This window comes from Canis lupus, chromosome 25 (assembly GCF_003254725.2).
Source record: "Canis lupus dingo isolate Sandy chromosome 25, ASM325472v2, whole genome shotgun sequence".
NCBI lineage: Eukaryota > Metazoa > Chordata > Mammalia > Carnivora > Canidae > Canis > Canis lupus.
In genome coordinates, this window is record NC_064267.1 from 48540165 (window position 1) to 48564299 (window position 24135).

The window sequence follows — 24135 nt, forward strand, 5'->3', positions numbered from 1 at the left end:
TCCTTTCAAAAGTATAATTGAGTGTAATTGTGGGTGTATGTAGAAAATAGGGAAAGGCAACAGAGTTTTGCAATATAGGTTCTTATTTTGTGATATACAAAGGTAGAGAAGCAGGAAAGTGGTTTTTTAAGAGTTTCTAGAAATGAGATGGATTGCCCTGTACTTTCTATAATGCTTAGTGTTTCCAGCGATCAGAAAAGCTCATGACCTGGACATTTAAACTCCTGCTGTCACTAGGACCCGGGAGTGCTGGTTCTGGGGGTTTCCACAGTTGGGGGTTCCTGTTTTCTGTGGTAGACCCCTTCCCTGAGAGACCGCCCGGTACAGCATGCCATCGAGACCAGGGAACACAGCAGGGAGATGTGCAGCACACGAATGTGCTGAATGTCCAGGCTCCAGAACGAAAGGAAGGGGTGTTGGTGCCTGCACTGTGTTAGAATACGTGCTCAGTCAGCGTGATGATCGCGTATAGAGAAAGCTTTGTCCTTCAGGAGAAAGAACCCTCACTCTTTCCCTTTTACTGTTTGCACTGCCTCTTACTCCAAGACTTAACTACCTTTTCTTCGAGATGTGAGTGACTTCAGTGGTGGCTGACATATACAGTTCCCATCTGCACAGACCTCCTGGGCCCCCTGTAAATAGGAGAAAAAAACCTGTCCCCGCTCTGCCTGTTGTAGGCAGGAGGTGCTCACCTGGTGTGGGAGGCTGGCCCCAGGGATGGTGGACACTGCCCACGTGGATTGTAATCAGACTAAGTCAGTACAAGGAGGCTGGACTCCTTGCGAGACCTCAGCCTCCCTGTCTTTGCAAATAGGGAGGGGAGGTGATTTTCCTCTGCCTTGGGAGAGGCAGCCTGAGGCCCACGACGGCTGAAATTAATCCACAAAATGAAAATTAGGCTCCTGACCGTGTATTATTATGAGCAAGCTACGCAGCCTCACTGTGTCTCATTTGCTGTCTGAAAACGGAGCTGAAACCTGCCCTCTAGAGTTGTGGGCCAGATCCGGGTAAAGCAGTGCAAAGAGGGAGTGAGTAGTGATGGCAGTGGTTGCTGGTGGGTGACCTTTCTGTACCCGCACAGACGAGGTGACCAGGTGCAGGCCAGAAGAATGACCCAGGAGAACAGGGCTCAGAGAATTTCAAAGTGGTTTTGCACCAGCTGCTCTGGTGATTGTAAGATCTCGCCACCGTGAGTGCTTATTCCACGGTCTTGTTGCATGTGTACCAGAAAATTATTGAAATTGAATACATAAAAGCCAGACTTTTAAAAATTGAAATATTTTCACAGCCAGCTCATTTTAACTCCTGCGTATGAGAGAAAACTCTACATTTGAGATCCTGTGACTTCATTTTCTTCGATGCCTTGTTTCCAAACAGGCAAGTGTGCGCTTACATGAATAGTTTGTGTCTGTTTATAACCGAGGATTCTAGGCCAGCGATGGGCCGTGGAACCTAGGAAATGCAGGGCAGTGGTAGGTCTGCAGGGATCTGGGCAAGTATTACGGCCAGCGTCTCACCGATGCACCACTGTGCACTCAACAAATCAGGCTCGGTGACTGTTAAAATGACAAAGAGCAGTGCCCATTTTCTGCATATCCAATTAGTTTGCTTCTCTTTTTCCATTTTCTTCAAACGATTTAAACTTCCTCTCCAATTCTGCTTTAAAACTTTTCTCCCTTAAAATTTCACTTTTCTTTCTTTTTTTAAAATGTTTTATTTGTTTGAGAAGGAGAGCAGGAGCGATGAGGGGAGAAGGGAGAGGTGAGGGGCAGAGGGAGAAGCAGGGAGCTCAATGCAGGGCTCGATCCCAGGACCCTAGGATCATGACCTGAGCCAAAGACAGACGCTTCCCCAACTGAGCCCCCCAGGCGCCCCACTTCCCTGTTTTTCATATTCCCACCATAAGAGTAAAGGTCATGTTACCTTTATTTTTTGCATTTGCCAGCTCCATTATTCTATGTTAACGTTTATTGTGTCCTTGCTCTCCAGGATGTTTGAAGTCTCCTAATGGAAAAGCGATAATAATAAAATTGTACAGTAGATAGATGAGCTTCAAGATGACTTTCTGACATATTCATTGCTGCTTATGATTCCTATGGTTTTTGTATATAGAACATAAGAGAAAAAGTAACGTTGAATGAAGAACTGGGTTTACGGCATTTACGTTTCAGTGTCGGGTGAGCTTGTGGAAGAGAAAGAATACAGTATCGGAAGCAATTTGTGTCACTTGAAATGGAACTCCGGAGGATCGTAGATTTATCCTCCATTACGCTTGACATTTCTGGTTTAATTTATGTTGTTACTGTGCCTTTCAAAAGAACAATTTGGGGTGTTTGGAAGAGCAATTAGAGAGAGCGTATAACTTGGATGAGAATGTTTAGATAAGAGACTGTTTAGATGAAAACAAAAGTGCGTTTTATACAGATCATTTATTTCCTTTTCATGTGACAAAGCTGTGCAGCATGAGAGCACAGTCACCCCCGGGAGTAAGAGCCTCGGGCTGGGAGCCCGGCTCCGACTCCAGGGTCTGGGTTACATCTGGAACATCATAGGGGTGCAGTGTTTCGAGGCTCGGCTGCCAGGCCTCAGGGCAGTTCCTTCGAGGTGCTGGACCCTCATCTGTAGAAGAAGGAGGTAGTATCAGGGCAACCTACAGGGCTTTGTGGGTGAAGGCGCAGGTGCGAGGGCCGTGCCAGCACAGGGGGCCCGTGCAGTACCCATTAGCATCACTGTCACTACCACATCTTCCTAATTTGGCCCTTTCAGCCGGTGGAAGGTTTTGTGCAAACCCCTACGCTCTCCCCAGGCTTCGGCCTCCTTCTCTGTAACTCTACAGATTATATTACTCCACAGCCTTTCCAAGAAACGTCTGGGGGGGATTTCCAGATGCTTCCGTATGTGCACTCTTCTGTGTCTGGGTGGGAGCGGTGGCACAAACCCACAGTGTTACTGCGACTCCCAGGACAACGCCCGCTCTGCACAAACAGGAGAGCGGATGTGTTGTCAGCAGACCTCTGATGCGTAGACATGGAGTCGAAGCTCCGGCACTGGTGACATAAACTTGGGAAGTCAAAGCTAACGAAAATGCCATTGATACAGATTGCGATTCTCAGTGTGTTTGTACCTTCCTAATGATGTTAAACCATGAAGCCTGTGAGATCTTGTGTTGCAGTGCGGTTTGGCCCTAGAGCTCTTGCATGCTAACCCAAAGTAGAAGATTAGCCTGTTTGCATGCAGCCGGATGCTGCCCCTGACGAGATAAGCATGTGCTGGGAGGTTGACCCCACTCAACCTCCCTCGGCTGACGTCTTCCCCAGTCCTGTGTGTGGCCTCATTCGTTGTGGTATGTGTATAATACCTTCATCATTAGTTTCACTAACCTGAATGCTCACTCTTCCATTTAGCATTCTGCCAAACGGTGCGCTACACGGATTCTCCTCAACCTCTATCTTTCTGATTTCTTTAGATATTAGGTTGAAAAAGCTTGTTGATGAACGGGAGTGCTTGTTGGAACAGGTAACGATCTTTTTATTACTTTCTGAGTTCTCCAGCGGGGGCAACCAAACCTGAGAACCTTCCCATACTTACTTGCTTTATCAGGAAAACCCTAAACACATCATGCCTGAAAGCAATTATCAACCCAACCTGTGTCCTTACGATTTTTATCTAAGTAGGACATCGTAAGTCATGTGAGGTTTAGAGAGGATGTCCCAAAGGCTCGAGGCCATGGAACAGAACGTGGTACACTCTATGCCAATTGCTGCTTAAAATAAGTATTTATGTGGAAGAGCCTAGATTAATGGTGGAGAGGCAAGAGCTTTCCGGAGTCATTCCAACCACCACTTCCCTGACTCCTGCTGGCCCAGAGAAGTCGGTTTGGGGGATCTCTCAGTGATCAGCACCCCTGTCCAGAAGGTATTTTCTTGTTGTAACTGCTCAGAGTTGTTTTACTTGTGGTTTACCTTTGTCACTCTCTTCCACCTCAAGAAATACTAACTGGTTGACCTGTTTGGTCTTTTTTGTCTGCAGGGTAGTTAGTAAACCATTCCACGGTAATTTTCTTTTTTATCTGATTTTATTTATTAGAAAGAGAGAGTTGGGGGGAGGGGCAGAGGCAGAGGGAGAAGCAGGCTCCCCACTGAGCAGGGAGCCCGATTCGGGGCTCTAGCCCAGGACCCTGGGATCATGACCTGAGCCGAAGGCAGACACTTCACCGACTGAGCCCCCCAGGTGCCCCATCATCATCACTCCACAATCACTTTCTAAGGAAACTCACTTCCTCCCATTTTCCTCAATAAGCCTAATCAAAGGTATTTCACTTTACTTTTTACAATTCTGCTGAAGGTTTCTCTCAAAATTGGGAAAAGCACTCGATGTAGTAGCAGCATTGAGGTTCCTGTGATCTTTTGAAAACAGGTGCCCATCGTTAATTCTGCACTGATCTCCACAGGACGGTGCGCACCAGTGGGCAATACATGCTTGCAGGCGTCTGCTCTGCTGGGGTGGTTGTTGGGGGGAGGTGGGGGCTCCCACCAGATCCAGAGATTGGAGGTTAGCAGGAGAAGGGCTGGGAGACCACCCCCCAGACACCGTGACCGTCCACAGCCGTGGCTGCTGACAGGAGAGCTCTGCAGAGACCAGCTCCCTGAAGGTGGCGGACCTGCGACGGGCACTGGCTCTGTGAGGGAGCCCTCGGTTCCGCTAGGCACTCGAGGACAGTCCCTCTGGGAGGCCCTTCCTGGCTTCTTCGTGAATAAAGCAAAGGCTACCGGCGCACTGACGCGCTAACTCTGAGATCAGCACATTTAAAGTACGTTACGTACCATCTCCTCCTGAATTCAAGAGGAATTTCAACCTTAGAAACAACTTTTCACCCAGAGTTACAAAATAATTCCTGCCATGATCTCGTAAATACAATTCCATTTCCACCCATTACGCTATTACTTGCCGAGAAGATGACTAACTGGCAGAAGGTTGTTCGTGGAGTTATTGGGATTGGTTATCAAAGGTGAGAGACTCCCTGTGGTGGCTGGTGGATCGTAACTGTTAACTACATTTCTCTCGTGCTTCTTTACATAACCCCTATCTCTCTGGCACCTTGGACACACAAAATAATAACTCCACAGCAGCAGCCGACTGTACGTATGGGGTGTTGGTTTTTCCTTTACACGCTGCTTCCTTTGTCATAGGCTCTGAGCTTGGCTTCCAGGCTCACTCAGAATAGAGGAATTCACTTATTTTATTGGTGGGCGTTTTCAGATTAAGAAACTCAAAGGACAGCTGGAAGAGAGACAGAAGAACAGCAAGCTAGACAATCTGCTCCCTGGAAACGATGTCTTAGAAAACGGGACAGACATGCATGTAATGGATCTACAAAGTAAATGTCCATGCTTGTGTAGAAGTAAACCCTTGACGTGTCCTGTTTTTATTATACTTGGGCTAGAGGAGAAAAACCATCATGGCAAAGAATGCCCGGCGCTCCCCAGGGCCCCTCAAAAGCCCTTGAGCTCAGCACAGCACTGCAGGGGTGTTTCTGTGGGGGGGGGGGGCAGAATGAGGATGGGCAGGTGGGGCAGAGCAAGGGTGTCTCTGTCTGAGCCTAAGGACTAGAACGGGTGCCCCCAAACGTGCACCAAGTTACCACCACATGATGCACAGTGAGAAACAGCATTTGTCATGCTGGATACAGCTGTCTTTTGATCAGCCAATTGTATGGAAAAATTAGAAGGTATCTTTCTATACAAGTAACCTAGAAAGAGGCTTAAAGGAAGATAAAATTACTCCCAGCCTCCCCCTTTCCTTCCCCTGACCATTTCTTTGTGTTCTGTGCCCAGCGGTGCTCTCCTGCCTGGCACTTGCCCAGCCTAGGTGCATGGAGAGCGTGCTTCTCTCAGCTCCCCCTGTTGTCAGGCCACTGGCCAGAACGTACAGATTTGCATGCCCATTACTAGGTAGGGCCTTGGATCCCAGTAACTATTGTCTTAGCATTTTAAAAGCCCAGGAGCTTAACAGATTTTCCTTCTCTTTCAACCTTTAGGGGATGCCAACAGACAGATCAGCGACCTCAAATTTAAACTTGCAAAATCTGAGCAAGAGATAACCGCATTAGAACAAAATGTACGTGTGCTCTTTTAAGCAATAATGGGCAGCGAGAGCGATGATGACCGGAGTTCTGCTTGCTAGAACTCGCCCTGGAAGGCTGAGTGCAGGGAGGAGCAGAGACGTGCAGGACCAGAAAAGGCCCTCAGTGGGTTTCCTGCAGAGAGAGAAAGTAGGGGAGGAAAGCTCACTAGCAGGACTCGGGCTGTTGGATACTAACCCTTTAGAACAACGGCTGCTTGCGGAAGGTCCCTAAGGGGGCTGAGCCGTTTTTAAAAGTGTTGTTCTTTAAAAATAACTCAGTTAGAAAGCACTTAGTGTGAGGCCATCCCACTCGCCTGGATTCTCTGCCTTCTTCTCCCAACAGGGTAGCTCTCTCTGATTCCTAGGTTTGGAGTATTTATGCCTCTGACATTGGGCAAATCTGGGACAAGTTGTGCCCTAAGCAAAGGGAGAGAAGATTCAGTACTCTTTCCCTGCTCAGTTATGGGTCCATTTTTGGGGAAACAGGACTGAGAGCAGCACACCTAGGACGGGATGCGTTGAGGGAGCATGCTTTGGGTCTCAGCAGACTGCAAGTCTCCAGTGGGTTGGTAGCTGCTCCTGTCCCTCACCACGGGCCTGGCTGTGCAATGCTGTCCCCAAGCCTCCTCTTCCTCTCTACTGCTTCCTGGCCTGCCTTCCTCCCTTGCTGCCTCCCCACCATGCCACCCCAGGAGAGACTGGACAGGAGCTGAGGTCCTAGTGGAAACTTCTGCCTCGACCTACCTTCTCCTGCAGAATGGTCCCGCGTCGGGGAGGGAGAGCAGTGCTGTGGGAGTCCGGTGTTTGGACTAAGGCCAGAGAGGGAATGAGGCCCTCAACACGGGGCTGCTCAAACCCACTTGCTTGGCCAGAACCTATACGGTAGCCCAGGGTGCTAGATCATGATGATTGGCGCAGCCTGTCCTCCCATTTGACGAACCACGTCCTTCCACCACACAGTGTTAGGGCAGCCGGGGAAAGAAAACAGGCCTGTGAATTGACACATGTGGTGTTTCCCTTCTTTTAGGTAATAAGGTTAGAGAGTCAAGTGTCACGTTATAAATCGGCTGCTGAAAACGCCGAGAAAATAGAAGATGAGCTTAAGGCTGAAAAACGGAAACTCCAAAGAGAGGTAAACTTTCTAGGCTGTTTGCAGGGAAATGACGGTCTAGCTGGCAGCAGACGGAGTGTCATGGCCCCCCAGAAAGTTCCAGGCCTCGTGGTGCCAAGCCACCCTGATGCGCTGAGCCATCGCCCCAGGGAGCCTGGTGCCCAATCCGGAGTCTCCTGGTGACTGTGGTTGCGAGGCCGCCCAGAGTCTGTCCTCCTCCCCGGGGGACCTTTGTAGGCCACCCTTTCCCTCTCACTTCTCTCGGATCCTTTTTGTCTTTGATTTTCTGCAGCTTCACCCTGATGTGTTCTATGCAGGTTTCTTGCTGTTTGTTCTGCTCGGGATGGATTGTGTTTCTTGGATCCATGAAGTCTTTTTTTTAAACCAAGTTTGGAAAGTTTTCACCCATGACCTCCTCAAGTATGCCTGTTCCCTGGTGTCTCCACGTCCCTCCGGGGCTCTAAGCCAAGGCCGTCAGACCCCGTCCCTGCAGCCCCCACATTTCTTCCACCTCCCAGCTCCTTACCCCTCTGCTGCTAGGTCTCCCCATGCACCTTTTGCTAGTTTTTTTTTTTTAAGTGTATTCATTCTTGATGGTTGCTTGGTTGTATGTTTATGTTAACTGTATCCTCATCTCTTTGAAGATGTCCTACACAGCTGTTCTGTTTTTGTTTTTTAAAGATTTTATTTATTCACGAGAATACACAGAGAGAGAGAGAGAGAGGCAGAGACCCAGGCAGAGGGAGAAGCAGGCTCCATACAGGGAGCCTGACATGGGACTCAATCCCGGGTCTTCAGAATCACACCCTGGGCCGAAGGCAGTGCTAAACCCCTGAGCCACCCGGGCTGCCCACAGCTGTTCTGTTTTACGTTCAGTCTTGGAGGATCTGATTCTGTTGCTGGCTCAGGTGGCTTGTCCTTCCTGCGTTTATTGTTTCGTGGAGTTATGCTTGGTTTTGATTTGTAGGAATACTCCAGGCCTGACTTGGGGGAATTTCCTGCAGAGAGGCTTGCCTCTGCCAGTGAGAGGGGCTGCAGGAACCTGTGCCAGGACCCCAGCCACCCTCCCTGAGGGTTTTGGATCAGAAGCAGAGCCGCAGACCCTGTTCCGATGGTGCACGTCTCCACAACCATGTGGCTGGTGTACCCCCGCCCTGAGGCGCCTTGCGCTCTGCCCTGCTGTCCACTGGGCCAGATGGCTCCCTGTTGGCGTGGCTTCCACTCTGACGCCCAGGCTCTGTGGCCCTGGCTCCAGGTTGCCATCATCTTGGCCTCAGCTATTCCCACTTTGGTCTCTAGCCATCGAGACCTTGCTTCAGCTGCCCAGGACCAACTCCTCCAACTGGTCTGGGCTCAGCTCTTACCTGTTCGTCTCACTTACCTTTCGTGAGACCATCAGCCCCTCAAGACTGTGTGCTGTGTGGGATCAAGTTGTTTCAGAGAAGGAGGGTTGCCTAGTTACTCATGAGGCCAGAATTCTGTGCCTTGTATCCCTAACGGAATAGTTAAGAAATATATGTGTACACACGCATGTGTATTCACATACTTCTAGGAGCTCAGTGGGTCCAGCTGTGACTGTCTTTTGCGGTAGGGCTGGACTCTTGGCCAACCTCTGATGTTTGGAGGAAGCCAGTTCCTCAAAGCTGCCTTTCCTCTTTGTTTCCAGCTGCGCTGTGCATTGGACAAAACAGAAGAGCTCGAGGTGAGCAACGGCCACTTAGTGAAGCGTCTGGAAAAAATGAAAGCGAATCGGAGCGCGCTCTTGTCCCAGCAGTAAGCACCAGGCCTGCCCAGGAACCCGGTGGGTGGATGGAGGGCACGGTGTCGTGGGCTCGCCTCTGCTACTGTCCGGGACTGCTGCTGTGTCCCCCGCTTCCGAGAGCACCCGGTGATCACTTGGCTCCCGTGCTCACCCGCGGCCCCGGCAGCCACCAGATGCCTCCAACCGTGGACCCCGACCCAGGCCGGGCCACCCCTCCGAACCCATGGGTCCTTTCCAAGCACACCAGGCGCCCGGGAACTCCGAGGAGCAGCCTCGCGGCGCCACCGCACGTGGCAATCAAAGTCAAGATTCAAATGGGACTTGAGTTTTCTTTTCATGTGTCTTGCTGCAAATTGAGGGGAAATGTTACAGTGTTGGGACTTCTTTGGGGGCAGGATCTACAGTTTGAGCAACGTTGGTAGTTTCTCTTAGTCTACGCTTTTCATACACAAAACACTGTGGAACCACAAGCCATTACCAAGCAAAACTCTTTCGCTAGAAACAAGGGGATGGTCTGGAAGTAAAAGTGACCTTAAGAAGACTCTTTACAGGCAACAAATGAAGCTTTTCTAAGGGATTTTTGCATCAGTTCAACCCTAAGAACACTTTTTTCCAGGGTAACTAGGCAGTAGCTCCACCGACGATGACAGCTTTCCATTCGCGCTATGTAACCCTTCTATTTGGACTTGAAGTTGTGAACTCCTTTTAAAGAATGTACTATTAGAAAAATTAAAAACTTCAATGCTGAAAGACTGTAGGGATGTGGTGTTTTTTATTTTTTTATTTTTTTGCACTGAAAAAGAAGATTTTTATTCCATATTCATTGTTCTATACGTTTGGGATCATCTCTTTCCTTTTTTGAGTATAGCGAAGCAGTTAGCTTCTCTTTCCCTGTAAAAAAAAGAGTCTATTCACAGTGAGCAAGAATAGTGCACCCCCAAGGGTCAGCACTCTTAGAATATCAAGTAAACCAAGGAAGTTACAGATTAAAGTCAACTACGTTATCTTCAGGGCAAAGTAGAGAAAGTTTGGCTACTTGCTGATGTTTTAATTACTCTTTGGGGTGTTGTCCTTCAAGCCAGCTTGGTTAAGCAGGCCAGCTTTTCAGGATAGCAGCCAGACAGCGTCCCCCGAAACTATACCTTGTGTTGATACCTTGTGTTGATATATTCTCCCAATTCATGTAGGGGACATGAGTTGGGAGAATAGTTGAGACAACACTCCCAGCATAGTGCTAGAGGTCACGAGGGTCCGTCCCCCAGCACTGTCTGGGTCCGGGATAGATACACAAGGCGACACTTCATCAGGCACAAGAGGAATTCACAACTCCTTGTGCCAAGGATGGTTGGCGGTTCACATCTCCGTCCTGAGCAGTCCATAGATAAGATCGTCCAATCCCCGCCCACGCGTTGGTGCCCACAGGCCTGCTGTAGCTGCTGCATGTTCAACACCAGTGTTTTTATCCAGAACCCTACTCTTGCATTGATCCCATGGAAGCGCCAACTCTCCACAGCAACGTGGTTTTCATGTTTACCTAGGATTTGCCAAAACGCATCGGTTTCAAAAGACTTCCAAGCTTGAAACCCTACCTCATGAGCGTTAAGCATTCCACGTTCTTTCAGGAATGCAAGGTATCAGGGTCCGGTCCAAAAACGGGAACTGCCAGTAATTTGAGCAGGGAAAATGTAATACAGAGAATGATCAGCCCACAGGGAATGGGCTACAGAGGAAGGATGGAAGAGAACTCTAAAGAATGCCCTGGGGCTGAGGGAGAACACCAGAGAGGACAAATTGGGACAGAGACCTCAGTAGAGGGCTTGGGGGCCACTGCCCACAATGGGACAGAGAAGTCAGAGGGTGCCAGGGACCGACGCCAGAAGGCAGGAAACCAGGGGCCAGGACTGGGGAGGGCAGGGCCCCCCTGGTGGCCCACATTCACACCACAGGTGCCACATGAACAAGAAGGAAGGAACCAGGACGGGGAGCCCGGGTTCCCTGCAGGGTCCGTCCGGCACCGTCCTCTGACCGTAGCAGGCCAGCCAGCAAAGAGGAAATGTTTCCTTCCTTGTCGTATCCTTAAGATTTCTTCCACAGCATCTTAATACAAACGTGTTTAAAAAAAAAAAAAAAAAAGTGTTTAACCGGCGAAACATCCATATATGGAGATCACAGATAACACTAATAACAGCAAATACGTATAGCGTGTAGACATGCCCGGCAGTTAGATACCTATTTTCCCTCACTCGATTTTCACAAAAGGTCTGTGAGATTACACGACGAGGAGCCTGGAGCCCAAGGAGTTAACTGGCTGGAGGTCTCACCACTGGTAAGAGGAGGACTGCTTGTCTCACAAGTCCTGGGAGGGTGGCTTTTCCCAAATCGGCTCTAGAGAAGTCAAACCTTTGCTGTCTACCTTTCCCACCAATCTTTGCAGAAACAGCAAAGCCATTTTTTAAAAAAAGATTTTATTTATTTGACAGAGAGAGAGAGAGAGACTGTAAGCAGGGAGAGCGGCTGAGCAGGGAGCCTGAGGTAGGGCTAGAGCCCAAGAACCCTGGGATCATGACCTGAGCCAAAGGCAGACGCTTAACCTACTGAGCCACCCAGGTGCCCCAGCAAATCCACTTTATACACACTTCCTAATCCAGAGGAAGATAGAATATGATTTTTTAATTTATTTCATAGAATACAACTTTTCATCAGATACTGCTATAGGCAATTTGTATTTTTTAAAAAGATTTTATTTATTCATGAGAGACACAGAGAGAGAGGCAGACACAGGCAGAGGGAGAAGCAGGCTCCCTGCGGGGATCCTGATGCAGGACTCGATCCTCGGACCCCGGGCTCACGCCCTGAGCTGAAGGCAGACGCTCAACTGCTGAGCCACCCAGGTGTCCCTGCTATAGGGAATTTGTTGCCAGCTTTTCTCATCCTTGAATTTCTCAACCACATATCACTGACACCTTGGGCAGGATCATTCTTGGTTGCTGGGTGGCTGTCCTGTGCATCAGAGGATGTTGAGCAGCATCCCTATCCTTTACCCACTAGATGCAAGTAGGCCCCACCCCCAGTCGTGACAAACAAGAATATTTCACTTTACCAAATATCTGCTAGAGGGGGTGCTGCTTTTGCCTTAAGAACCACTGCTTTGGCCTGAATTTGATAATTGGGAGAAGAAGATAGGTGGTTAAAAACCTGAACCAGGATGCCTATTGTATGTTTCCTACAAATTGTTTTCATTTTTAGAAACAAAATGGCATTTGGGACATTTAGGACCTAGAGAAACCCATTAAAAAGACATTATAAATGGACAGTCTACATGGATGATGCAAATTACAGTTCAGAACTGCCGTGAGGTTTTATTTTCCATTGTTCATTTTTGACATCCCATTCTGATCGCCTGAAATGTAAACTAAAGATTCAAAACATACTGTTGATATTGTTGAAAATTTACATCATTCTTTAGCAACTGTGGATTTCTGCTTTGCACAGCGCTGAGCTCGGGGGGTGAGGGATCACCAGACAAATGCCCACCTTAAGGAGGTGGTAGCCCTGAGGAAGAGAAGGTCCTAAGGATGAACCCCACACACACACACATAACCACAGAAGCGTGGAATGGGGCGGGGGTGGTAGGTGGGGAAGTGCCAGGTAGAGACGGCCAGATTCGAATTTTGGAACTGGACCATAAGCATCTGGTGTGTTTCTACAAATGGCCTGGCCAGATGTGGCACACGTGTGCACATGCCTGTCTGTTGACTGTGCCTGGTTCCCTGCACCTGCAGCCTGACCCTCACCTGGGTGTGGAGATACCTGGGGAGTTAGAGGACCCCGGCTCAGTGATGGAGGACTCTGCCTTATGCCCAAGAGCTACCAGGACTGGGTTTCTACCAGGCTCCCAGTCTCTCAAGAACTAGGCAGCTGTCCCAAGTCTTAGCCCCACACATGCCACCATACTGCCTTCCCACTGCTGAGGTGACCTCTATGCATGGCTGGTTCCCTAAAACTGCCTGCTTCTTTCCCGTCTCTACCAGAATAGCCCCCATCACCACTTGCCGGATGACTCCTACTCTGTCCCCAAGAGCACTGAATGCTAAGCAGGCTCTGCTAGTCCTGAATGGAATGGCACTGACCACGGCTGGCGGTCTCCCTTTGCAATTGCCCCTACCTTGGGTGGCATGTGACAAGACCACAGACTTGGGGAAAGAGTCCTTAAACTAGAAATATTCAAAGATTTATATAAATGCTCCTGTAACATAATGATATATAAGAAATACATTGAGGTGGTCATTCAGTTGACCAAAATGTATTTCTTACATATGTTTGGTCTTCATTCACCTTACCTGAAAGTGCTGCAGAGTCATAGGGTGAAGCAGGCATCTTATTATCAGTGAAGGTGACTTTCGGGCCCCACCCAAGGGCAGGGGCTGATTGCCAGGAGGACCAATCATGTGAGTGAGGGCTGGAACTTTCCATGCCGCCCCTGACCTCCAGGAAAAGGGGAGGGCCTGGAAGTTGAATTAGCCAAAGGCCAATTACTTAGTCAACCGTGACTATGTAACGAAGCCTCCATAAGAACCCAAGAGGAGATTTTTTTGGTCCTTTTTCCTTTTTGGAGATCTTCCACAGTTGAGGAACAAGAACGCTTCTATGTGCCACCAACCTAGGCTCCAAACTCCACGAGGACAGAGGGTCCCTTGTTCAGGACCTCACCCTATGTATCTCTTCATCTGGCTGTTGATTCATATCTCTTATCACATCCTTCATTAAGCTGGTAAATTTTAGTGTTTGCCTGAGTTCTGTGAGCCACTCTAGCCAGTTAATTGAACCTACAGAGGAGGCCATTGGAACCTCCAATCTGTAGCTGGTTGGTCAGAAGCACAGGTGACAACCTGGACTTGCAACTGGCATCTGCTGGGTGGGGTGTGGGGTGGCAGATCCCCTCACCTCTGGAATCTGATACTATCTCCAGGCAGATAGTGTCAGAATTGAGTTCACACTTGCTGGTGTCCAAAAATTGTTTGATGTTTTGTGTGGGGACCACAGACACACACACACACACACACACACACACACACACACATTGGCTTTGGGTTCAGAATGCTGAAAGTAACCCCCTGGATCTCAAGTGGTACATGTTCTGTATTTAGATGTGGGTGCCCAACATAAGGGAGGGGGGGTTCCTTAGGTTTGCGTTACCCCTCACTGCTAGCTTTCTGGGCTCATCACCACCACCATAGGCGTGCGTGGAGTCCCCCGCCCTCTGCCACCTGAAGACGGCACCCGTCTGGCTCTCTTCTGCTTTGAACAAACTGTTGCCCCATCTGCAAGTCAGGTGTGCTGAGATATCCTGCTGCCCAAGTTTTCCCCTTATAAGTTACCCCAGGGCAAAGTCACCTTTGCTTCTTGGCTCTGGTCTGCGTGGATTTTCTCAACCTGCCTCAGCCAGCCTGGAATTTTGTAGCTCCTGAGAACAGCAGTGCCTCACCCACCAGGATTTTACTAAGTGGAGTGTAAGATCATGCGGTTTAATGTTTCCATATCAAAACATTTTAATTTTCTTTAAGAGAGAGAGAGAAAGCATGTGAGGCCAGAGCAAGTGGGGGGGTGGGAATAGAGGGAGAAGGAAAGAGAATCCCAAGCAGGCTCCACACCCAGCACAGAGCCCGATGTGGGGCTCCATTTCATGACCTTGAGATCATGACCTGAACCGATATCAAGAGTTGGACGCTTAACCAACTGAGCCACCCAGGCGCCCCCAATTTACAATCTTAAAAATCTAGTTCTAATTTGTTTTTTATTTATTTATTTTTATTGGTGTTCAATTTGCCAACATATAGAATAACACCCAGTGCTCATCCCTTCAAGTGCCCCCCTCAGTGCCCATCACCCAGTCACCCCCACCTCCCGCTCACCACCCTTTCTACCACCCCTTGTTCGTCTCCCAGAGTTAGAAGTCTCTCATGTTCTGTCTCCCTTTCTGATATTTCGCACCCATTTTTTCACCTTTCCCCTTTATTCCCTTTCACTATTTTTTATATTTCCCCAAATGAATGAGACCATATAATGTTTGTCCTCCGATTGTCTAGTTATAATTTGGTAAAGGAACAAAACAATCGTTGCTCCGTCCTCCCATGAACCATTTGGGCAGTCTGTGGGGTAATAAAAAAATGATGCCCGGCTTCTGTGTACCTAATATAAAACAAAAGGTCAGATCCAGGAAAAGAATTTCCCAAGATTTAGCATAGTTAAGATTTAGTAAAGTAAAACAGGAGAATGCAACCAGAAATACATTAATGCGAAAACAAAATACAGGGGAAAGTCTGATTTTGATCTGCTAAAGCTGCAGCCTCTCATCTCAGAAAAGGTAGCTGCCGCAGCACAAATGACTCAAAAAGCTGAATCAATAAATAATTGCCCAAACAAGCTTTTATTTCCTAGGAATCTGTGTATCAACACTCAGCAGTTAGATTTAGATAATATCATGGGGGACTCTCATTCATAACAGTGGAAAAATGCCCTCCAAAACAACAGTAATAACCCTAAAAAACCTAAGAACCTATACATCTCAGTAGGAGATATACAACATAAAAATCTATAGAGATGTAAGAATAAATATTGTAAAGATACACTTTCTCCCAAATTTATAGATTTAATACATTTCTTATGAAAATGACTGAGTTTTTTGGGGCATAAATCTCACAGTTATTCTAATAGTCATCTGGAAGTTTAAAAAAAAAATACCAGTAGCCTAGATCATTTTGATAAAAGACCCATGAGGGCAGCGAGTAGCCTCGGCCAGGTGCCCTGGATATTACAAAGGTACAAGGACAGACAGGTCCCTGGGAGGGGACAGCCAGCCTAGCTCAGGGTGCCGGCGGCATTTCCGGAAGATTCCCAGGATGTGGTCCCCGTGGAGTGCAGCTGCTCTTCTGCACGACGGTCTGTTCCACACATTCTAGTCCACAATGTTCTTTGAGAGAAACTGTCAAGCTTTATACCCCTCGACCTGCATGATGCACAGCAGGACCTCAGTTGTCTGTGGAATCACGTGTCTAACAGCTCCTGCCAGGACAGGTGAATACGCAGAAGGGCACTGAAGTTGTCAAGAGGAAGTCTCAATCATATCTCTCTTGATGCAGCGCCCCCAAAACATCCAAAGTGAGGTTTTTGGGAGATTACAGAAGATTTTCGTTTTCCTCTACATTTTTCTGCATTGTCTATATTAAACACATGTTAATTTTCACAATTTTAAGATATTTGAAAATTATAAGGAACAAATTACATGTAAAAAAAATCAAATTGTAAGAAGCAAATAAAAGCTGTTGTGTCAATGCCATTATTCAGAACGCGGAATGGGGCAAAAAAAAAATCATGGCTATAAACCACAAAGAGATGGACAGATTTCATAAAAATGTACAACTTCACATCAGAAGTTTAAGCCCCGAGTCAATCATGGGAGTCCAGACTCGGTGGAGCTGCCAGGGGAAGAAGGCGGTGGGGCAGCCTACTGCCCTCGGGCTCCCGGATCAGGACAAAGAGAAGCCAGGACCCCACGGCCCCAGCGCTGGTGGGGGATGCCCAGATGTGTTGGAAAACGCAGCTTTTAATGCAACCTGAAACGATGTTAAATTGAGAAATTTAGGGGTGCCTGGCCCGTTCGGTTGGTAGAACATGCAACTCTGCAACTCAGGGTTGTAAATCCAAGCCCATGTTGGGTACAGATCACTTAAAAATAAAACCTTTAAGAAAAAAAAGTCTTTAAAAACAACCAAAAACTTAAGACATAAGGATTAAGCAAAAACTCAAATGCCAAAAAAAAAAAAAAAATTCAGGATGGATGAAAAAGATAATGCCCATTTGAAAGACAGGCTCCTTATAGAGCCATCGAGAGCTGGGGCAGAAGGAAAACCTAGGAATACTGATTTGGATACTCGGTTCATCTTGGATTTCCTTAAAGGAAATTAAAATGTTATCTGTCTTGACTACTGGGTTTTGGGTGGTTTCTTAAAGGTGGCCCCCGCCTGGGTAGGTGCTCCGGTGGACTGCCTGGGGCGGGCATCGTGCAGGACACCTGTCGGCGAGGGTCACCTGTCCCGGAGGGACACCTGTCAGGGAGGGGGGACACCTGTCGGGGAGGCGCACCTGTCGGCGAGGGTCACCTGTCAGGGAGGCGCACCTGTCGGGGAGGGTCACCTGTCAGGGAGGCGCACCTGTCGGGGAGGGACACCTGTCAGGGAGGCGCACCTGTCGGGGAGGGACACCTGTCAGGGAGGGACACCTGTCGGGGAGGCGTACCTGTCGGGGAGGGACACCTGTTGGCAAGGGTCACCTGTCCGGGAGGGGGGACACCTGTCGGTGAGGCGGACACCTGTCGGGGAGGGCTACCTGTCGGGGAGGGCCACCTGTCAGGGAGGGCTACCTGTCGGGTAGGGACACCTGCTGGGGAGGGGCACCTGTCGGGGAGGCAGACACCTGTCCGGGAGGGGCACCTGTTGGGAGGCGCACCTGTCAGGTTGGCGGACACCTGTTGGGGAGGCGCACCTGTCGGGGAGGGACACCTGTCGGGGAGGCGGACACCTGTCGGGGAGGCGGACACCTGTCGGGGAGGCAGACACCTGTCCGGGAGGGGCACCTGTTGGGAGGCGCACCTGTCAGGTTGGCGGACACCTGTTGGGGAGGCGCACCTGTCGGGGAGGGACACCTGTCGGGGAGGCGCACCTGTCGGGGAGGCGGACACCTGTCGGGGAGGCGCACCTGTCGGGGAGGCGGACACCTGTCGGGGAGGCGGTCACCTGTCGGGGAGGGTCACCTGTCGGGGAGGCGCACCTGTCGGGGAGGGTCACCTGTCGGGGAGGCAGACATCTGTCGGGGAGGGCTGTCCCGCCACCGCGGCCCACACCACGGGCCAGCTGGGCCTGGGCCTGCAGCTCTCGGGTCCTGCGGCCTCGCAGCCCCGCCCCGTGCAGACCAGGGCCTCGGCTGCCCCAGGAGAGGGCCCCAGCCTGGAGGTCGTCTCCCGCCGCCTCGGCGCCGCGCCAGCCCGCCCCCGCCCTCCCGCGTTCGCGCCCTCGCGCGCGGCCAATCAGGGCACCGCCCTGCCGGCGCCGACCAATGGGAGCGCCCCCCGGGAGGTGGGCGGGCCTCCGGCGTCCGTTACCCGACGTGCCCCGCGGCCACACGCGGAGCGCGCCGGGTCCTGAGGCGGCGGCTGAGGCCCGTGGCGGCGGCGGCTCCGAGGTGCAGGTGCGAGGGGCGGGCCCGCAGGGGGCGGCTGGGGGGCGGCTGGGGGGCGGGGGCCGGGCGGGGGGACGGGGGCGGGGGCCGGGCGGGGTGGCCGCAGAGACCCCGGGGGCGCGCCTGCCGCGGTGGCCCGGCGTTCGATCCCGGTCGGGGCCCCGCCTCACCGCACCCGAGAGCGGCCGTGCGGGGGGGGGGGGGGGGGGAGGGGCGGTTACGTCCCGGGGGAGGGGCACGTGCCCCCGCATGCTCCCCGCGCGGCCACGGCCGCAGGGACCGACCGCCGACCCCGACTCCCACGAAATGCCGGGCGGCGGCCAGGCCTGCAGGGACTCCCCTGCAGCAGGGGGTCCAGGTGGGAGCTCCTGGGGGCTGGGGGCTGGGGGCAGCGACAGCGCACGCACGGGCCGTGCCTCCCGCAGCACGGGGTGCCTCCTGCAGCACGGGTGCCTCCTGCAGCACGCGGTGCCTCCCGCAACACGGGTGCCTCCTGCAGCACGGGGTGCGTGCCTCCTGCAGCACGGGGTGCGTGCCTCCTGCAGCACGGGTGCCTCCTGAAAGGGTGCCTCCTGCAGCACGGGTGCCTCCCGCAGCACGGGGTGCCTCCCGCAGCACGGGTGCCTCCTGCAGCACGCGGTGCCTCCCGCAACACGGGTGCCTCCTGCAGCACGGGGTACCTCTCGCAGCACGCGGTGCCTCCCGCAACACGAGGTGCCTCCTACAGCACGGGGTGCGTGCCTCCTGCAGCATGGGGTGCCTCCCGCAACACGGGGTGCCTCCCGCAGCACGGGTGCCTCCTGCAGCATGGGGTGCCTCCTGCAGCATGGGGTGCCTCCCGCAACACGGGGTGCCTCCCGCAGCACGGGTGCCTCCTGCAGCACGGGTGCCTCCTGCAGCACGCGGTGCCTCCCGCAACACGGGTGCCTCCTGCAGCACGGGGTGCAGGCCTCCTGCAGCACGGGGTGCCTCCTGCAGCACGGGTGCCTCCTGAAAGGGTGCCTCCTGCAGCACGGGTGCCTCCCGCAGCACGGGGTGCCTCCCGCAGCACGGGTGCCTCCTGCAGGGGTGCCTCCTGCAGCACGGGTGCCTCCTGCAGCACGCGGTGCCTCCCGCAACACGGGTGCCTCCTGCAGCACGGGGTACCTCTCGCAGCACGCGGTGCCTCCCGCAACACGAGGTGCCTCCTACAGCACGGGGTGCGTGCCTCCTGCAGCATGGGGTGCCTCCCGCAACACGGGGTGCCTCCCGCAGCACGGGTGCCTCCTGCAGCATGGGGTGCCTCCTGCAGCAGGGGTGCCTCCTGCAGCACGGGTGCCTCCTGCAGCACGCGGTGCCTCCCGCAACACGGGGTGCCTCCTGCAGGGGTGCCTCCAGCAGCACGGGTTGCCTCCCGCAGCACAGGTGCCTCCTGCAGGGGTGCCTGCAGCACGGGGTGCCCCGGGGTTGCAGGGGTTCAGACCCTTCCTTGGGTGTCTAGTAAGAGGTCCTGCAGGGTCTTTAATCTTCATCCAAAAACACTTGCAGTCTGCGGCTGACCAGGCTGAAGGGATCAGATCTGCATTCTGGAAAGATGATTCCTGCCTGCTGAGAGGTCATCGCTGCGACCCCCGTGAGAGGCAGCGGTCCTTGGGCCAGGGTGGGTCCGATGTAAAACTCACAGGCCTGGTGGGGACGAAGGAGGTGTCAAGGAAGGGGCCTGTGATTTCTGGCGTGGTTCTGGGATTAAGAACACAAGAGAGAATCGTTAGGTAAATGAGAACCGAGAGAGCAGGATAGAAATGGGCATATGCCTGGGAGTGGTGTTGCTGGGGCACGAGGTCATTCTGTAGTTGACCTGCTGGGGAACTGCCCGCTTGTTTGCCAAACTGGACATTGTTTTTACATTCTCAGCAGCAGTGTGTGAGGGTTCAGGTTTCTCCGTGCCCTTGCCAACAGTAATTTTCTGTGTGTGCCTTTTTTTTTTTTTTTTTTTTAAATAACCATCCTAGTGGATCTAAAGTAATATCTCATTGTGGATTTGAATTGCCCTTCCCTAGTGATTACTGATAAATTGAGAATATTTTCATGTGTTTATTAGCCTTTTCTATATCTTTGGAGAAATGTTTGTTCACATATTTTGCTTATTTTTTTTTAAGATTTATTTATTTATTATTTATTTATTTATTTATTTATTTATTTATTTATTTATGATAGACACACAGAGAGAGAGAGGGGAGAGAGATAGAGAGAGAGAGGCAGAGACACAGGAGGAGTGAGAAGCAGGCTCCAAGCCAGGAGCCTGACGTGGGACTCGATCCCGGGACTCCAGGATTGTGCCCTGGGCCAAAAGCAGGCGCTAAACCGCCGAGCCGCCCAGGGATCCCTTCTTTTGCTGATTTTAAAAATTGGGTTGTCTTTTTGTTGCTGAATTGTAAGAGTACTTTGTATATTCCAGATAGTTGAATCTCATTAGATGTGTGATTTGCAGGTGTTCTATTTTTTAACTAAAATTTTTCTTTTTGTCAAAGTTTTTGATGTTGGGTATCTGTTCATTTTTAAGAATGAAGTTAGTAACACATTGAATGCAGATTTGAATGCAGGATCAGACCTGAATGAGAATCCAGCTTGTTACAGCAGATTTTTTTAAAGATTTTATTTTTTTATTCATGCATAACACAGAGAGGCAGAGACACAGGCAGAGAGAGAAGTAGGTTCCATGCAGGGAGCCCGATGCGGGACTCGATCCCAGGACTCCAGGATCATGCCCTGAGCCAAAGGCAGATGCATCACTGAGCCACCCAGGCATCCCAACTACAACAGATATTAAAGAGATTTGCACAATGTTAATAATGCTCATTTCACCAGATTTGTGAAAACACACATTTTTACATTTAAAATGTTACTTATGTTAAGTAATGGGTTTGTTAGTGTTATGGGTAAATATTTAAAATCTTTCTATTTTAACTCTAATGTGATAAGTATTATTAGATATTGACCACTTAAATACCCCTTTGGGTTCCCAATACTTTTTAAGAACATGAAGACTTCCTGGGTCCAAAAAATATGAAGCCACTGATCTATTCGAATGTCAGTTATTTTGATAAGTTAGCTTTCTTTTCATCTTACTCTTTATTTTAAATGTTTACCTGGAATTCCTAGAGTAAGATCTTTACTGACTTAAATATAATCCCTTAAGCCAGGAGTTACTAGGAATTTGTAGATGTAGTATAAAAGTCCATAAATCCTTTATGTGTGTATGTTATGTGTGTGTATGGGTATGTTTTCAGGGAAGTGAGTGTGTGACTTTTATCAAATCTTTGGAAACTCCGTAACTGCAAAGATTAACAGCCACTAGCCAGATTTAGGGAAGTATAAATAATGAAAGACTATTAAGCTTTTGGTATTAGGCCAAATTTTTTTGTTATTAAAATTAATTTTTTAAAGATTTTATTTATTCGTGAGAGACACAGAGAGGCAGAGACATAGGCAGAGGGAGAAGCAGGCTCCATGCAGGGAGCCTGATGCAGGACTCAATTCCAGGACCCCAGGATCACAACCTAAGCCAAAGGCAGACCCTCAACCACTGAGCCACTGAGATGCCCCAGTTAAAAAGAATTTCTGAAACGTTAAATTGGAGATTGAATACTTCTAGTCCAGATTATTCCTAAGCTTCACAACTGTGTATCAATCAATTTCAATTTGTACATGTTATAGGTACTTTGAGCTTTTATGTATAAGATGAACTCATCATCTCCATTTCCTCCCACCCAAAAGCAAAATAATATATGTATTCTTTCTCCTTGATTCCTAGTTCAGAGAATATACTATCAATGATAATGAGTTCACTTTTCTACGTACTAAGTCTAGTTGTCTTGTCTTCTCTTTTTATCCATCTTTTACCTGAGCCATCCCATATTTGTTCTTTTAACTTGAGATGCTCTATCCCCTTTGAGATGCTCTTTCTTAGTGGCTGGCCCCTATGTGCCCTTCATGATTTAGCTTATATGTCACTTTCTTTATAAGGTTTCCCTGACCTTTATCAATGCAACCATGCTATATTATTGCCTACTTAATTATCTTTGAAATTCAATGTAAATATAGGTTATATTTCTCTTACTCAGCTAGAATATTAGTTTTTAATTGCTTTTTAAATACATCTCTCAAATACATACATACATCTCTCAGTTTTAAAAACTAATGCATTTGTGTATGTGTGACATTATATTCTTTATATCAAAATCAATACTAAGTTGATTTAATAATCAATATAACAGTAAACTCTTGCTCATCTTTCAGATCTCAGTTTAAATGACAATTCCTCAGGAAGGCTTTCGCTAAGCTTTAGTCCAGGATTGGTCTTTTGTTTTTAAGATTTATTGATTTATTTATTTATTTGAGAGAGAGAGAGAGAAGGGGGATGGGCAGAGAGAGAATCTCAGGCAGACTCCCCAATGAACATGGAGCTCAACTTACAGCTCAGTTCCATGACCCATGAGATCACGACCTGATACCCAACTGACTGAGCCACCCAGGCGCCCCAGGGTAGGTCTTTTTTGTATCACCCATAGCGATTTATGTTTTCCCAAATCTCTAGATTGTAGAAGTTTCTTAGAATATTATTTCTAGGCCCCAAATTAGGCTGTGGAGTCTTTTTCTTTTAAGATTTATTTATTTATGGGGTGCCTGGGTGGCTCAGTTGGTTAAGTGTCTGCCTTTGGCTCAGGTCATGATCCCAGTGTCCTGGGATTGAGCCCTGCATGGGGCTCCCTGCTCAGTGGGGAGTCTGCTCCTTCTCTCCATCACCCCACCCCACCTGCTCTAGAGTGGGGGAGAGAGCAGAGGGTGAAGGAGAGAACTTCAAGCAGATTCTGCACTAAGCAGGGAGCTCGATACAGGGCTCCATCTCCTGACCCTGGCATTGTGACCTGACCAAAATCAAGAGTTGGATGCTTAACAGACTGAGCCACCCAGGTGCCCTGGCATCTGTATTTTAAGTGATTCTTGTATCAGACAAGTTTGAGAAAGACTCTTGTGCTCCCTCTGTAGTCTCCTGCCCCACTTCTGGAAATCACTTCTTGTAATGTGTCTCTCATATTTTATAACAGCAGAGACTGGTCACCTCTATACCCTCAACACTAGCATATGACTTATATTTTAAAGAATGATTCTCTAGAGAAGGGTATACATTTCTGAAACTGGAATGTAATTTCTTGATAATAGGGTAGGTATATGTTTAAAATCATTAGAAACTTACAGTTTTTCAAAAATGGTTTTAATAACTTGCACTTTCTCTAGCAATGTTGTTATAAATTCTTGTTTGTCCACATCCTCACCAACACTTGCTGTTATTAGTCTTTTTTTTTACATTCTAATGAATGTGAAGTGATATGTTGGTGAGTTAAATTGCATTTCCCTGATGACTAATGATGTTGAACACTTTCTCATATGCTTAAGAGCAATCCATATGCCTTGTGTTATATGTGTGTGAAGTAATATCCAAGTATTTTATCGCTTTTTTATTATCTTTTTCTAAATATATATTTGAGTGCATTCTTTATATAATTGGGGTAAGAGTCCTCTGTTGGATATATAAATTGTGGATATTTTCTCCCAGTCTTTGGCTTGTCTTTTCACTTATTTAGTGGTGTCTTTTGATGAGGAGAAGTTTTAAATTTTTGTAGAAGCTCAAATTAACAACTTTTTAATTAATGCCTTTCATATTCTACCTAAGAAATCTTTGCCTCCCTCAAAGTCATAAATATACTGTACATTTTCTTGAGAAAATGTACAGTTGATTTTTACTTTCAGAAATGTGATCTATCTCACTTCTGTTGTCATATATGATGTAAAGTGAAGGGTCCAGGCACTTTTTCTTTATTTCAGAAATCTAACTATGTTGACACCATTATTTTAATTTAAATTT

General features: G+C 49.1%; 2 protein-coding genes and 2 long non-coding RNA genes across 12 annotated transcripts in view; 2 read left to right on the forward strand and 2 right to left on the reverse strand.

Annotated features, from left to right (window-relative positions):
- LRRFIP1 (LRR binding FLII interacting protein 1) overlaps positions 1–9749 on the forward strand; it is a 139347-nt gene extending 129598 nt beyond the window's left edge. For 5 of the 7 annotated variants that reach the window (XM_025463599.3, XM_049101034.1, XM_049101032.1 and 2 more), the window contains 5 exons: positions 3467–3516; positions 5260–5377; positions 6038–6117; positions 7151–7255; positions 8901–9749. In XM_025463599.3, coding sequence (XP_025319384.1) covers positions 3467–3516; positions 5260–5377; positions 6038–6117; positions 7151–7255; positions 8901–9011 — 464 coding nt within the window. In that variant the 3' untranslated portion in view covers positions 9012–9749. The remainder of the gene's footprint in view (positions 1–3466; positions 3517–5259; positions 5378–6037; positions 6118–7150; positions 7256–8900) is intronic. The other 2 variants (XM_049101033.1, XM_049101035.1) reach the window with 1 other exon arrangement.
- LOC118355825 (uncharacterized) lies at positions 2411–8703 on the reverse strand. Of its 3 annotated transcripts, none has more exons than XR_007405797.1 (3): positions 8616–8703; positions 6868–7113; positions 2411–2619 (listed from the first exon to the last, which is right to left on the reverse strand). It is a non-coding gene; the product is annotated as an uncharacterized LOC118355825 (long non-coding RNA). The 3 variants fall into 3 exon arrangements; XR_007405796.1 differs by lacking the exon at positions 2411–2619 and adding an exon at positions 5224–6256; XR_004819020.2 differs by lacking the exon at positions 2411–2619 and adding an exon at positions 6433–6540.
- Positions 9750–15404: 5655 nt separating the features above from the next.
- Positions 15405–18047, reverse strand: LOC112669973 (uncharacterized). Its single transcript, XR_003142701.3, has 2 exons — positions 17823–18047; positions 15405–16609 (listed from the first exon to the last, which is right to left on the reverse strand). It is a non-coding gene; the product is annotated as an uncharacterized LOC112669973 (long non-coding RNA).
- A 54-nt stretch (positions 18048–18101) lies between these two features.
- Positions 18102–24135, forward strand: part of RBM44 (RNA binding motif protein 44) — a 41091-nt gene continuing 35057 nt past the window's right edge. The window contains 1 exon segment of the mRNA XM_025463603.3: positions 18102–18239. The gene's annotated coding sequence lies outside the window, so the exon portion shown is untranslated.